This window comes from Vombatus ursinus, unplaced genomic scaffold, assembly GCF_900497805.2.
Source record: "Vombatus ursinus unplaced genomic scaffold, bare-nosed wombat genome assembly UNPS02014804.1, whole genome shotgun sequence".
In the NCBI taxonomy this organism is placed as follows: Eukaryota; Metazoa; Chordata; class Mammalia; order Diprotodontia; family Vombatidae; genus Vombatus; species Vombatus ursinus.
In genome coordinates, this window is record NW_020954582.1 from 1,124,011 (window position 1) to 1,138,655 (window position 14,645).

The 14,645-nt window shown below is 46.0% G+C and overlaps 1 protein-coding gene across 1 annotated transcript in view; it reads left to right on the forward strand.

Moving 5' to 3' along the window:
• Positions 1 to 14,645, forward strand: part of PIGK (phosphatidylinositol glycan anchor biosynthesis class K) — a 90,433-nt gene that overhangs the window by 48,300 nt on the left and 27,488 nt on the right. Inside the window, exon 13 of the mRNA XM_027874032.1 lies at positions 14,373 to 14,457. Coding sequence (XP_027729833.1) covers positions 14,373 to 14,457 — 85 coding nt within the window. The remainder of the gene's footprint in view (positions 1 to 14,372; positions 14,458 to 14,645) is intronic.

A 14,645-nucleotide genomic window follows, 5' to 3' on the forward strand; every position in this document is an offset into this window, starting at 1 on the left:
TTTGTGGCATCTCAGTAGAGCTCTTCTGGTTGACATCAACCCATTGGCCAGTAATCCTTCGATGTGGTTATTGTCGTTTACATCGTTATGAAGTCCACTAACCGCTGTCCTCTAGCCCAGGTCTGTATCTTGTTCTGAAGACTCCTATGAGGAGACTTTGGGGTGATCAGAACCGAAGGAAACATTTATATATGAAAAAACAAGCAGGTATATGGAGGAGGTCCAGGGTCCAGGGGAAAAAGGAATAGATGTTTGCATGTTAGAGAGAGGAAGAATGTTCTCCATCCTTCCCGTGTGCTTCAGGACCTGGGGTCCAAGGCTTGCCCAGGGAGTTTGCAGTGACCCTGCTTCTTGTAGATCTGCTGACCTAGTTCGGCCTTGTCCTCTTGGTGAAGCCGGACACTTGACACCTTTGACAGTGTCTGTGCTGTTCTCCTCACCTCCTCCAAAGCTGTATCCAGAAAGGAAATTGGGTTAGTTTGGTATGACTTGTTTTTTGTTCCTCGGACCAATTGCTTTCTCTAAATATCTCTCTCTCTCTCTCTCTCTCTCCCCCTCCCTCCCTCTCTCCCTCTCCCTCTCCCTCTCTCTTTCTCTCTCTCTGTGCCTGTTTTTTTCTCTAATAATTGATGACATTTTAAATAACATTGGTCATTTCCTACCGTGCCACCTGCATGAACTCTCCAGTGTAACAAAGAGAAGCCATGTCTTACAGCATATGGCTTTAACTTGGGTTTTATCATTGGTTCTCCAGAACTGTTATAGTGAATCTGAGTTCAGTTGCCTGTTTGTGGTGTTATCGTCATATGTCTATTTTCCTCTTGGCTCTGCTTTCTTTACGCTATCATTTTTACAAGTCTTACAATGTTTTTATGAATTCCTCTTACTCATTGTTCCTTACAATGTGGCGATATTTCATTACATTCACACAAGACAGTTTATTCAGTCTTTGCCTAGTTGACGGGCACTCATTTTGTTTCCAGTTATTTTGCTACTACCAATAATGCTGCTGTGAATGTCTTGGAATGCTTGAGTCATTGACTCCTGTAGAGTATATGCCCAGTAGTGGGGTCGCTGTGCATAAAAGATTAGTGACTTTTTTCACATTATTGCAAATTGTTTTCTAGAATAGTTGGCCTATTTCGCATCTCCACTAAAAACATGTCAGTTTGCCTCTTTTCCCATAGCCTCTTGGAACAATCATTGTTTCTGTATTTTAGCATCTTTGTTAACTTGCTGTATGTGGGAGGAAGCTTCAGAGACATTTTATATTTTTTTTGTTAGTGAGTTAGAACATTTTTCTATGTGGTTCTTGAACATTTGCATTTCTTCTGAGAACTCTTCTCCACCTTCGGGGAATATCTCTTGATCCTACATATTTGGATCAGTTCTTCCTACATTTATAACATTAGATTTTTCATCAGAAATCTTTGGTTCAAAACTTTCCCTACAGTTTCTGGTTTCTCTTTTTAGGCTATTTGCGTTGATTTTGTTTGTGCAGAGAGCTTTTAATTTTAGAAAATTCAAATTGTTTATTTTATTTTTAAAGATTACTTTGATTCCTGAAGAATTCTATGTTGAGTGTTAAGAAGCTTCATTGGCCAAGGATAGAATGATCTTTTATGTGAATGGGCAGAACCCTAAGTATAATATTTTAAGATTAATTAATTAGAGCCAAATGTTTTTAGTCCAGTTCCTCCAGGGAACAGTCAGTGTGGAGGCACATTTCTCTACATAAGTATGAATTTTGTGTGTTTTTTTAAGTGCATGTCTAGTGTTTATCTCCAGGTCTGGCCCTGTGTTTTTGGTGCTAAGTGAAGGCCGAGCTAGGATGGCTAGGTGGTGCAGCGAACAGAGTGAGGGGTCTGGAGTCAGGAAGACTCCTCTTCCCAAGTTCAGATCTGCCCTCAGACCCTCACTGGCTGTAAGACCCTGGGCATGTCACTTCATGCTGTTTGTCTCAGTTTCCTCATCTGGAAAATGAACTGGAGAAGCCAATGGCAAACCACTCCAGGATCTCTGCCAAGAAAACCCCTAATGGGGTCAGAGACAGTCAGACATGACTGAACTTGTTTATTGTTTATTCAGTAACAATAAAGACTGAATTAAAGCAGGATGTGTCCCCCTCTCCCCCAAAGTGGTCAGAGTCATTGATGCTTTACAGAGCACTCCTGGGCTGATGTAGAGGAAAACCCTATGGTAGCGGAGCTCTTTCTAGCTCTGATCTCTCCTGCAGGGAGTAGAATCATTAGCCTTTTAACAATGGATGACCGGGGTTGTTACCAAGTACAGTTGTAACTTTAAGCAAACTGCTGTAGTAACCCCAGCCTGGTAACTCATTAATTGGACAGCTCTATTTTTATTTAATTAAAATTAAATTAATTTAACATAAATTAACTAAATTTAATAATAATAATTTTGATGTAATAATCATGCATGTTCATAGTGACCCTGATGCATTCCAAGGCCCTAGGATACCTTCTGAGCCATAAAAGAAACATGAAGGTATGTTGGTGTCATTTTACTGATTCATTTATTTCCAGAACATTAAAGAGCTATCCTCTTTTTTGGTGTAGGTGTTTCATCCACCAGCTCTCCTTTCAAAACCTGCAGAAATCTTTGGAAGTCGCTGTGGTTAAAAAGCCAGATTTTTCGGCCCTTGGCCGCGTACTGGTGGGCCCTCTGTGGCCTTGGCCCGAACCTTGTCTTTGTAGAGAGGGAGGATCTGGCAGAACTTAGTCTCTTCCACCAGAGCTTTTGAGAGCCTGGGGTGGGCCTTAGGGTCGGACTTGGCTACATTTTGTTGTCCTTTCTTCCTTTGCAAAAGGGCATGGTACAAATCAGAGCCAGCACCTCTGTACTGCAGTGCCCATATGTCAGACACTCTCAGGGAAACCTAGAAGTCAGAAAGAGCTGGTGCCACGGGTAACACTAAGGCCAGAGTGGCTCAGGGACCCAGAGACTGTTTACACCCACCCTTTCCTTGCTCTTACTTTGGGTTTTTATTTCCTGGGAAATTCCCCCCACCTCCCACCAGTAGTGCAAAGGAAAATGGGCCATTTCTGTCAGCATCTGCAAAATTGTGACTCTGTAGCCCTCCTGCTGACATTCGATATTTAATTTACTTGGATTTCAGGTGCCTTTCAATGTTGACTCGATCGAAATTCTTGTTGTCACTTTGTGTAGTATTCTTCTGGTTCTGCTCCCCGCCCCCCAACTTTGTATCAGTTCATACAAAACTTTCCATCTTTCTCTCAACTCAGAGGATTTAGAATCGAAGTGAATTTTTTGCCTACTAAATACTGGGCACTGTGCTGGGTGGCGGGGGGAGGGGCGGGGCGGGGAGATGGGGGTTGGAGGGGGATCCAAGTACAAAGAACGACCATCCCTGTTTGCAGTGAGTTTATATTCAAGTTGAGGGAGAGAATAAATATTTATAATATGTATACAGCATGACTCTGAAGTTAATACCTACGCTTGTGCATGTATTATACATGCACAAGTGTACATACATGTGTATGGATATCTGCAACAAGTAGTTAAATTTGGGGCATTTGGGGAGAAAGGGTGTCACCAAAGGCTTCATGCCGAAGATGGTGCCTGAGCTTCACCTTAGAAAAAGGGAGAGACTTTGAGGCAGAAGTGAGGAGGGACGGTGTGCTAAGCGTGGGGAACTGCCAGCGCCATGGTGTGGAGATGGGAGATGGAGTGTTGGGGGTAAGGAATAGAGAGAAAAGACAGATTAGGAGAGTGATATCCGCTGAGACTGGCCATGTAGACCGGGGCTGGCTTGTGTTAGCTTTCAGAGCTAAGAGGACTCCACGTTTGATCCTGGAGGCAAAAGGAAGCTGGGGGCGTATCTCTGGGTCTGATCTGTGCTTAGGAAAAGTTGCTTTGGCTGCTGTGTATAGAATGGACCTCACACACTAAGTCATCAGTTAACATTTATTAAGCAAGTGCTATTTGTTGGGCTCAAATACCCCTAAAAAGAAAGACAATCCTTGCCTTCAAGGAGCTTACAGTCTAATGGGGGAAGATACACAGAAAGAAGCTGAAAAGAGGTGGGGGCAGGGCAGGACTGGGGAGGGACACGGGGAGAAGCCTAGAATCTTCAGATGAGAGCAGGCAGAAGGGAAACAACATCTCCATGCCACCCCTCTCCCTGCCCCCAGAGAGGATGCCAAGTGGAGGGGTGAAGGGCAGAGGGGATTGCTCAAGGGGTCTGCAGACCAGGGCTGACGGGGGCTGGCAAGGTGAGGAGCTTTCCCAATCATGAGTTACTACCATGGTGGTGGTTAGGTTAGTAACAGACAGAAGATGAGAAGTTAGGAGGGAATGAAGTCACGTGTGCACACAGAAGCACGTCTTCTTTGGAAAAGAGGCTTGGGCAAAGGAGGAGAGAGTGGAGGATTCCAGGAGATTTTGAGATGAAGGGAGTGGAAGAAGATGGAGTTCTGGGGCAGCTAGGTGGCACAGTGGATAGAGCACCGGCCCTGGAGTCAGGAGAACCTGAGTTCAAATCCGACCTCAGGCACATAACACTTACTAGCTATGTGACCATGGGCAAGTCACTTAACCCCATTGCCTAACAAAAACAAACAAAAAAAAAAGATGGAGCTCCCCTAGAATGATCTCCATTTTAGTTTTCCAGTAAAGGCCCAGGCAGGTCCTGGGATGAGAGAAGGTGGGAGGTCCGAGGAAGCCAGGGAAGCTGTGGGATGGCTTCTGTGGGGAGGGAGCTGGGGAGTCCACTTGGGAGGAAGTCAAGGCCTTCCTGACTGAGGCCAGCGAGGCCCCGGGGAGGTCAGAGAGTTTGGAAGAGGGTAAGGATTCCTCCAGCTTGTTAGGAGGAGCAGGGATGGTGGCTGTTGAGCAACCAGGTAGCAATGTGGGGGCGGCCAGGCTGGTTTCTGATGGTGAAGCACTGTCCCATCCCGGTCACACACCACATGCTTTCTCCAGTGCATTCTTTGTCTCCAGGAAGACCTTTCAGTATTTACCTCCACAGAGTACTTACCCACCAGTGGGAACTCGGAGCTCAAAGGGCCGAACATCCCGCTCCTTTTTCTTGTCAATGATTTTCCAACACTCAGAGCATTTCGTAGCTGCCCCAGGAGGGCAGAGGCCCGTCTGTCACTTGAAGGTGGACAGGAGGCTTGAGTTTCTCTTGGTATTGGTGATTTGGAGCATGGGATTTCGTCTGGTCCTTTGCCCGCTTACTTAGGGGGTTTTCTTTATGTCTTAGACCTCAGGGTTTTTCAAAGATTAGATGGATTGTGAGCTCCTTGAGGGCAGAGGCTGTCTTTGGTCACTTTTTGTATTCCTAGCACTTAGCACAGTGCCTGGCACATAGTAGGTGCTTAGTAAATGTTTGATTGAGGTGCTTGATGCAGATTTTTTCCCCCATTCAATAGTTTCTCTTCCTGTTATGATTACATTTGTTTTGTTAGAATTCACATACTCAGAGTTGTTGGTTTTAACTTTTGCCATCATCGTAATTCCAAAAGGGACTTACATCTGTTTTCTGATTTTTCAAAATGATATGACTGTATTTAGGTCGCACTGCTATTTGGAGCTATATTTTGTTGGATTCTGCTACCAATCTAACTGCTTTCCAGGTTTTCTAATAGTTCTTGTCAGATAGGGGGTCCTTTGCTTTAATTTGAGTTTATTAAATGCTGGACTGTTGTGTTTGTTTGCTTCTGGACTCTACTTGTCTGGTCTGTTCATTTTTATAAGCAAAGAGTAGGGAGGCCTGTTCAGTGACTGCCCAAAGATACACTTATGGATGCTTGAGGCCCATCCATTTTACAGATGAGGAAACCAAGATCCACAAAGTAATATAGGCATCAAGAATCATTTGAATGAAGAAACAAAATATTAAACATTTTTTATGTTAAATATTATGTAAACATAATACTCGTAATAATATATTTGCTAAAAGGGCCTCCTATCTGCCAGGCACTGATGATAGAAATATAAGAGTATTTTATATTTCATTATATTTATTTTTTGTTGGCTTTTTTTGATAATTTTCCTCTTACTAACTTTCTTATGTACATTTTTTTTTTTGGTGAGGCAGTTGGGGGTAAGTGACTTACCCAGAGTCACACAGCTAGTGAGTGTTATGTGTTTGAGGTCGGATTTGAACTCAGGTCGTTTTGACTCCAGGGCCATTGCTCTATATTTCATTATATTTAAAATACAAAAATATAAACTCTATCCTTACCTTCAGGAAGCTTGCATGCTAATAGGTCAGGCATTGTAGACAGAGAAGTGAGGACTGGGGAGGGGAATTTTTGTTGATGAATCAGGAATAGTGATGGAGCCCTACAGCAAAAGCAGAGGTGGAAGGACTGGCCAGGGCCCGGGTGGGAGGGCAGTCTGAGCCTGGTCAGAGGGCAGAGAGGGCCACAGTGGGAGGGCATCCTTGGATGCCAGAACCCCTGCCGCTCTTAACTGATTGTGGCTTTGATGGACCTTCACGGCAATATCCTAAGATCCCACAAGATGGTGCCCTTTCTCCAGGGTAGAGGACAGTGTGGTTCTGCAGTTACACCATGAACATTCAATGGAAGGCTGCTTGGGGCCAGGTCTTTGCTGGGCATTCATTGGCATAGGAAGACAAAAGTTAAGCAGCCCCTGGCCTCAAGGAGCTTACGTTCTTTAGGGGAAACCACATGTCTATCTATTTCTCTCTCTATGTGTGCAGATAGAGATAGGTAGGTAGGTCTAGATAGATGGAGATAGATCTAGGCATACACAAAACAAATATGAGATCATTTGGGGGCATTCACTCCCCACTAACAGCCGGGGAGTTAAGGAGAGACCTCCTCCTTGTGGTGGTGCCTGAGCTGACCTTTGAAGGAAACCAGGAATTCTGAGATGGGCAGAGGGGGCATTCCAGGCATAGGAACAGCTATTGTGAAGATTCAGAATTAGAAGAATGAAAGACGTGTATGAGGAACAAGAAAAAGTCCAGCCTGCACAGAAAGTATAGTGAATGACAGGTAGTCATGTCTGATAAGCCTGGAAAAGGAAGACTGCCGACAGTTTTAGACACTGCAGAGATCAAAGGTGAACGGGACAGGAAAAGGTCGCCAGACTTGTCGGTAAAGATAATTAGTGACCCTGGGGAGAGCCGCCTCGGTATCCTGATAAGATTGGAACTGGAAAGACACTTGAGCAAGTGGGCGATAAGAGCTGTCTCCTCTAGCCTTGGAGTCAGGGGGTCTGGCTTCCAGTTAGATGCTGACGCTCACCAGCTGGGTGATGTTGGGCATGTTAGAGGGTGTGTTCCTGTTTGATGTGCCTTGGGGTTTTGTTGGAGTCTGAGCCTAACTTTCCTCCTCTGTAAAATGGGTGTTGCTGTCTCCTTCACTGTTATTCTGAGAAAAGCCTGTGAGAGTAAAGACTTGTATAAAGCTGAGTGATTCCAACATCGGTGCTTCAAGGGTTCGACTTCACCATTTGGCTTTTCCGTGTCAACTGATCAGAAAGCCCCAGACGTCATAGTCAGCAGTCTTGGTGCTGATGCTGCTGAAACAATCCAGCACCGTCAGCCAGGCTCTGGGGATGCCCCTCCAATCTCCGCCAGTCCTTGGATTTGTCCAACCCTTCCTGTCGTGGCAGGACTTCCTGGAACTTGCAGGGCAGTGCTTGTGGTCTTCAAGAACCCCAGGACTCACTTCATCCCGGAATGAGGCCTCTGAGTTATTTCTGATATTGTGGCCTGTTTTTACAACAGGCACCGCGCCGGGAGCTTGGTGTGTTGATGGATAGCATTAAATGAAGAGAGCATCAAAATGCCAGGTGTTGAAAAGCAGGGGTTACCAGTGTTGTCAAAAAACTAAGTTCTGTCCAGGGCATTAATAAGAAAGATAGACCCCGGAAAAGCCTAGACCAAAAATCCACCCAAACCAGCACTAACATTGTGCAGGTTTTCAAAAAAACCTGCCTTACCGAAAGAAGAGGACTTCCGTTTCCATAGCAACCTTGAATTTGTAAAACAGCCGAAGAAAAGCGGTCTGGAAGGGTGACTAGAAAGACGAATACACAAAATGCAGGTGGACGCTGAATTAACATCCTGAGAAGGCACTTCCTTTCCGGAGGGAGGAGAGTTTGAAGTTTGAAGCTATAATTGGGGCTCCTAGAGGGGAGAAGAGCAGAGAAGAGCAATCGGGGAGAGACCTCTTGGTGCCATAGATCACGGGAGCAGAAGTACTGAGGAGTCACTGGCTGACGACTGGTGCGTGGACAGCGTGTAGCTCGGGAGCTGGTGGAGGACAGTTGCATCACTTCCGAGGGATTCCTGGCTCACACATTTGGCCTTTCCTGATCTCACCAATTGTTATTGCTCTGTCTGTCTGGAAATGACTTTGATACCTTTGTGTATTCACTGAATTTACTTTTCTGTGTGCTTGCCCAGGCCCTGGGTGACTTAATTCGCTCAGCTTTCCCGCAGCTGCCTTGGGACTGGCCTGCCCTAATTGATGTCAGCCAGTGTAAAGAGATCTCACTTACTCTAGCTAGCTGGCCCCAGACCTAGGCCAGGCTCCCCATCTCAGCCAGCCCTCCATTCTGTCCTGCCACAGCTCTTTCTCCGGATCACCAGACCTCCTGAGAGCAGGTCATGGTTTCCTTTAGCTGCTGAACCACCACCCTGGGGCTGGTTTGTCCCCTCTAGCTGGCCCCAGACCCACTTCCCTGCTGCTGTTTGTTTACCTGCCTTGTTCTTCCCTCCACCTTCTAAGCCTCATATTCTGACTAGCAATTGATTGATGACCACCATTGCTTCTGAACAGGGCATTTCTGGTCAGTCCCCTGTGGCTCCATACCAGGTCCCAAGCAGCCTTCTCTGGCTGCCATCCCTCTTCCGTGTTATGTCTTCCTCCTAGAACCTAGGCTTCTTGAGAACAGGTATTCTCTTTCCTTTGTATGTCTGTCCTCAGTGTGTATGTGTATGTCATCGCAATTGACACTTGGCATGGAGTGGGGCACATTTAGAGCCCACAGTCCAAGGAGAGCTTGAGCGGAAGAAGTCACCAAAGGCCTCTGAGCTCCAGTTGTAAGCCTCCATTCAATGGGACACACACAAGTGCCATCTTTGATGTTGTTGCAGTCAGAGTCCAAAGCCTGGGTTTCCCTGTTTGACTCCATGTGCGTCATCAACAAACCCACAGCAAAAAGACTTAGGACTTAGAAGATTGATTTGGTTCTTCATTGTTCACTTTTCCTTCCTAGGATGGTAGGATCCTCTACCCAGTTCTGGGCAGGGCGTTTGAAACTATTGAGTCTAAACCCTCATTTTTACAGCTGAGGAAACTCCTACAAATCGCCCCCCCCCCCCCCCCCCCCCGGGGAAGTGAAGTGTTTGCTTGAGGGTGAATACAGGCAGGAAGGGGGGGCTGGAGATGTGAGCCCTGCTCTTCGGACTGCCATCCTCGCTGCCTCAGTGTTTTTCACCATCACCAGAGAGGAGGAAGAGAAGAGAAAGGAAATCGATCTCAAGTCATCTGGACTGATTGTTTAAAATGCTCTTAGAAAAGGTGGTGGTAGGAGATTTTTTTTTAGCCCTTCAGTTATCCTTTCTCTGTTTTGCCCTTCTCCTGCTCCCAAGGACTTCAGGGTAAAGTGGAGTTGATTGTAAATCATTACTCTCTCTTCTTCTACCCTCAGCCTATATTATTAAATCAGTTTGCAGTTTTATAAATTACTTTGATACTTTGATCCATGATTTCATTAGTGTGGGCAAAAATCTCCACGCCAGTTTATCTGTGTAACTCTTGTCCATGTTTTTACCATAAATCCTCCATAGAGAAGTGTCTAGGACATTGGAGGCCTCAGGGTGGAGAATCCTGGCTAAAGGCCTTGATACCTGAGAAGGAAGGATTATTAGGAGGCAGGTTTTGATGGGAGAGAAGAAGGTGAGGTTCAAGGCCCTAATCACCTGTGAAGGGGCATGAGGGAACCACATGGGATCATGGCATCTTAGACGTAGAGTTGAGAGGGACCTTCGAGGCTGGCCAGTCCAGCTGTCTTCATTCATGGAAGAGCAGAATGAGGGTGAGAGAGGAGCAGGGAACTCTCTGGCCCCTATGGAGCAGGGATCCTCTATTGGGCTCATCGGGCTCACAGCCAAGATCTCTTCCATGGTTTCCTCCCCTTGGAATGTGAACTCCAGGAGGGCAGGGGTTGATTTGTTTTACTGATCGTGGTGTAGATGACGCTTCCATTGGTTTGTCCAAGACAGATGTGCTGACAAACAAGTTCTACAAGCTGCTCGTGCAATCACCTAACAGAATCACAGAATCTTAGACTTGGCGGGAGCATCCCCAGGCACCCAGGATGCCCCCGAGCTGAAGGAAATCCCTACACCAGGAACATACCCAGTGAGTGCTTGCTCAGCCTCTACTTGGAAATCTGCTTCCAACAAGGGAGAGCCCACCATCTCTCAAATTGAGGATGGTTTCCTTGATATCAAGTTCACAGCCCATCTGACAATGACCGTCTATCGTTCCAAACTCTGCATGTTCCCTTCCATGCCTCGACCAGTCCACGGTCCACAGCAGGGCCAAGGGAAGGGAAGGGGACACGTCCCTCTGGGTCTTCTGGGAATCCCTTTCAGGGCCGTGCGACCGTTACATCTGAGCACCTTTGTGGCACACAATCAACCCTTTGTAGGCATTGATTTCATGTCTCCGGGTGGTCTCTGCACTGGTCTTCGTCTCCTCTTTTCTTAATTCCTGGAGGCATTCCTTTCAAGAGCCATTCTTGGAGAACAGGTTCTCTCCCTGGTCCCCCTTCACCAAAGAGACCTAATTAAGCGATGTCAGAGAGAAGTGAGTGTCACTGCTGAGGCTGCAGAGTGGTTTTCTCTTTGGGATCGATGCTCCTTGTTTTATTTGACTGTGCTGTTGAGTCTGTTTTTCTGCCTGTCCTGGTTTCAGGCCCAGTGCCTTGTCGCCATGACTTTACTATAATGTTTCCCCAACCCTCAATGGTGCCCGTATCAAGAACGAGAGCCAGGAAGACCAAATGAAAACACATGTGCTCTTGGGTAACGTCTGCACACAGAGGACAACCAAGACACAGACCACGAACACCCCAGAATTCTGGTCCTGCGTCTGTCCCGCGTTTGGAGGGCTGCCACTGACCCCCACCTCTGGTGACTCCATCTCCTCACCTTGTGGAGGTCTGGGCAGAGTCAGTGGCAAACAAGTGTTAGTGAGGAAGGGTCTCTCGGCCACCTAGAGAGCCAAGTGCCAAAGGAGGGTGGTCCCTGCCCTGGAGGAGCTTTCATTGCATAGAAGTGATGCCCAGCTCAATCAGTATGAAAGCAGGACCAGGGGTTTTGGTGCCAACCAGTATGGAAGAACTTTGTGAAGGAGGCTGTTATTGGTTTGTTTAATGGTGTTTGTTCTAAAAGGAGGGCCTGGAGTCAGGGACTGTTGGGAAATGATAGTAACAAAGAACAGAATAGCTTTTAGAAGAGAGTTGGGCTAAGAACTCTACCCAACAGTGGTTGAAGAGATGGTATTAAAGAAATGGGGCCTGTCATGGAGCTAAGAGCAAGAGATGACAAGTGCATCAATGTCAAGTCAGGAGATGTTTTTAGAAAAAGGCCCAGAGTATGTTGGGTAGGCCTGAAGCCAGAGAGTTATGGGAAGGGATGGATAAGAGCCACACTGGGAGCCCCTCTATTTGGGGGATCCTGGAGGCATTGGATCATTAGTGAGACAGTTTTAATTATGGCCCTTAGGATTGTTTAGGGAAGGCAGGAAGGAAGCAGGCATTCATTGAACATTGGCTGTGTGCAAGGCACGGTGCTAAGCATCTTGCTAGTATTATCTCCATTTTACAGTTGAGGAAACTGAGGCAGAAATGCCCAGAGCTGATCAGTGTCTGAGGCCGGGTTTGAACCCAGCTCTCATTGCCCCCAGCCTCCGTTCATTATGGGAGTAGAATCAGTTATAGCATTCAGACTCTGATGCTGCCTGATGTGTAGGTCTGTTTCACTTCAGGTGTCCCCCGGGTCGATTGTGGGGCGCTCTTCAGCTGATGCAGGCCTGAGTAGAAGGGGCTGTGATGGCGCCGTGCAGATAGCTCTCCCTCTGGGCCTGTAGAGGGATTCCTGTGGCGCCCCTCCATTCATTCTTTTTTGGCAATGCCTTTTGCTACCTGCCTTGTTTGTCATTTGCCTCTTCTAAAAAAGAGGACTTTGATGAGATGGGCTTCGGCACGGCTTCTTGGCTGGCTCTGCCAGAGTCGGTCTCACAGTTCTCCCTTGTGCCCACCTCTTCATGGAAGTTGCCCAATGTCCAGGCCTTTGAATCACAGAATTCTGAGGTGGGTGAGGCTGTTGGCATCTGTTCCCTCCACTACATACCTGAAAAATACACGGTCACGCAGGTCTCCTTGAAGCTTTCCAGTGAAGGGCAATCCACCGCGTCCTGAGGCAGCCCACTCCTCTCAGGGGTTGCTCCCGACTGCCCTTTCTATTACCCCACTCACCTGTGGCGAGCAGCCATGAATACTTATGAACGGCTTGGCTTGTCCTAGGCGATCTCTGGTCAGGGGGAGGTGATGGCGAGACCTCTGAGTTCCCTCTCACCTCTGAAATGCTGTGAATGAGGCTGAAACATCTTAGCGAGCTTGTGATGGACTCTCTCGACTTTTTAATATCCACTTCAAGGAGCCTTTGCACAGAAGATGCAGTTCCCTTCCCAGTGGTCAAAGACTGTGAGTCAAGGGGACCCACAGCCCCATGAAAGGAGGTTGCTGTTACCTTGGGGCCCATGGAGAGGCAAGTTCCAGGGACTCCACTCTCCTTCATTGAGGAGAGCCTGTGAAATGGGCTACTTTGCTGTAACTGGTTGGACCCAAAGGTGGTTTGGTGGCCACAAATGCTGTGTAGGTAGCATGCGTTTGATGTTATTGAGGACTAGTTTTAGAGTGAAATTTGTGTGGTGGTCCGTAGAAGGAGATAGAACCACTTGGATTGTGAAGTTGGGATGGTAAGAATGCAGTGGCTCTTCCATGTCGGGCCTGGCTCATTCTTGGAGCTTGTGTCTCCCGTGCCTGGCACAGAGTAGGTGTTTAATAAGTTAATTACTTTTCTTCATTAACTTTTATGTGATGCATATGTCTCTGCATTTATTTTAAGGTGTCTTCATTCAGTAGTTTTAAGTTCTGGTTGATGATAGAAAATATTCTTCATTCATGCCTCTTAATGGGTTGTTGATCTTTAAAATATCTTTATTCCTTCTTAGAGAGATGCTCCTAAGACTGAATATTCTCTTTTCTCTATAGATCAGACCTCAAGGACTGGGCTGTGTTGTGTTGTATTATTAATTTTTCCCATGGAGCTTGGACAGAAAATAGTTTGGGGGCTGGACAAATCAGTATAAAATTCATTGAAAAAGAAAAAAAGATCACCCTCTGTTGAGGGCCATTCTTAATATTCAGTATGGTCAGGTAATATAGTGAAGTATGATCAGAATGATCTTTATTTTGGGAAAATAGACTGCTTATAACTAAAGCCCCATGCTTTGTTATTTTATGTCAAGATCTTATATTCATTTCAGTAGAACCATAGAATGTATAGCACAGAATCACTTCATTGAAGATTGCTTTTGTTTTTGCCTGTGGGTTTGCTATGGAGGAATCCTCAGATGCGCCAGTAGTAAATCCAATATCAGATCCAGTGGGATCTGCCCTCACCCTCATAATTATATGGGCAGATACTGAGGTGGATCTACAATCCGGTCACATCCGTTTGGTTCTTCCTTCCTGTAAATGTAGATGGAAGCCCACTCATGCCTGCCCGTCCTATTAGATTCATCACAAGAGAGCCACCAAATGGGCTAGAGGGCTCTTTTCATTTTTCCTGTCCTCTCTTGGATGGTCGAGCCCAGGAGGAGAAAGACAGGCAGAATTGTCTTTGCTCTAATGTCCCTGAGACTTTCCTCTGAAACAAAATCCTGTCTCTTTAATGTCAGTGTCCCTCTGGCATTGCACATGGTGGGGAGACACGGTGTCCAGTAGTCTCCAAGATGAATACAAACAAGCTGCACCATGTAACTCATGTGAGACTGAAGAAGAGCCAGGGGCCATAGAGAGTGAGAGGGAGGTGAAGGAGGCAGCTAGAAAGGTCCACCGGCATGTAAGAAATTAGATTTTACCCTCCGCTATGAACATTTTTTCAAAGATGTTTGATAAATACTGAATTTTAGAGTAGTGTGAACATTTGTGTTAAATTTGAATTTAATAATAAATGATATTTAAAGTTATATTTAACTTTGTATTTTTAATATCAGCATTTAATGTGTTTGAGCATTTATGTTATTTTTATGTTTTCATTTTTTCCCCAGTCACCTCAAATGCCATGAGGATGAAGAGCTAGCAGAACCACTTAGTTACGCTGCGCAGCTTCCTGTGGCTCAGATAATTCACCAGGTTTGCTTTATTTTTTCTCTCTTTGAAATAAACAAGATTGTTTTAGTCTTTCAAATATAATCATTTTTGTGAGGTTTTACAAAATCAGTGTGCTAAGGCATTCTGGGCCCGTCTGCCTCTATTCAAAGCACCGTATTAAACTATGACTATGTGTAATACTAGATTTCTCACTTAGTCTATAAAATAGA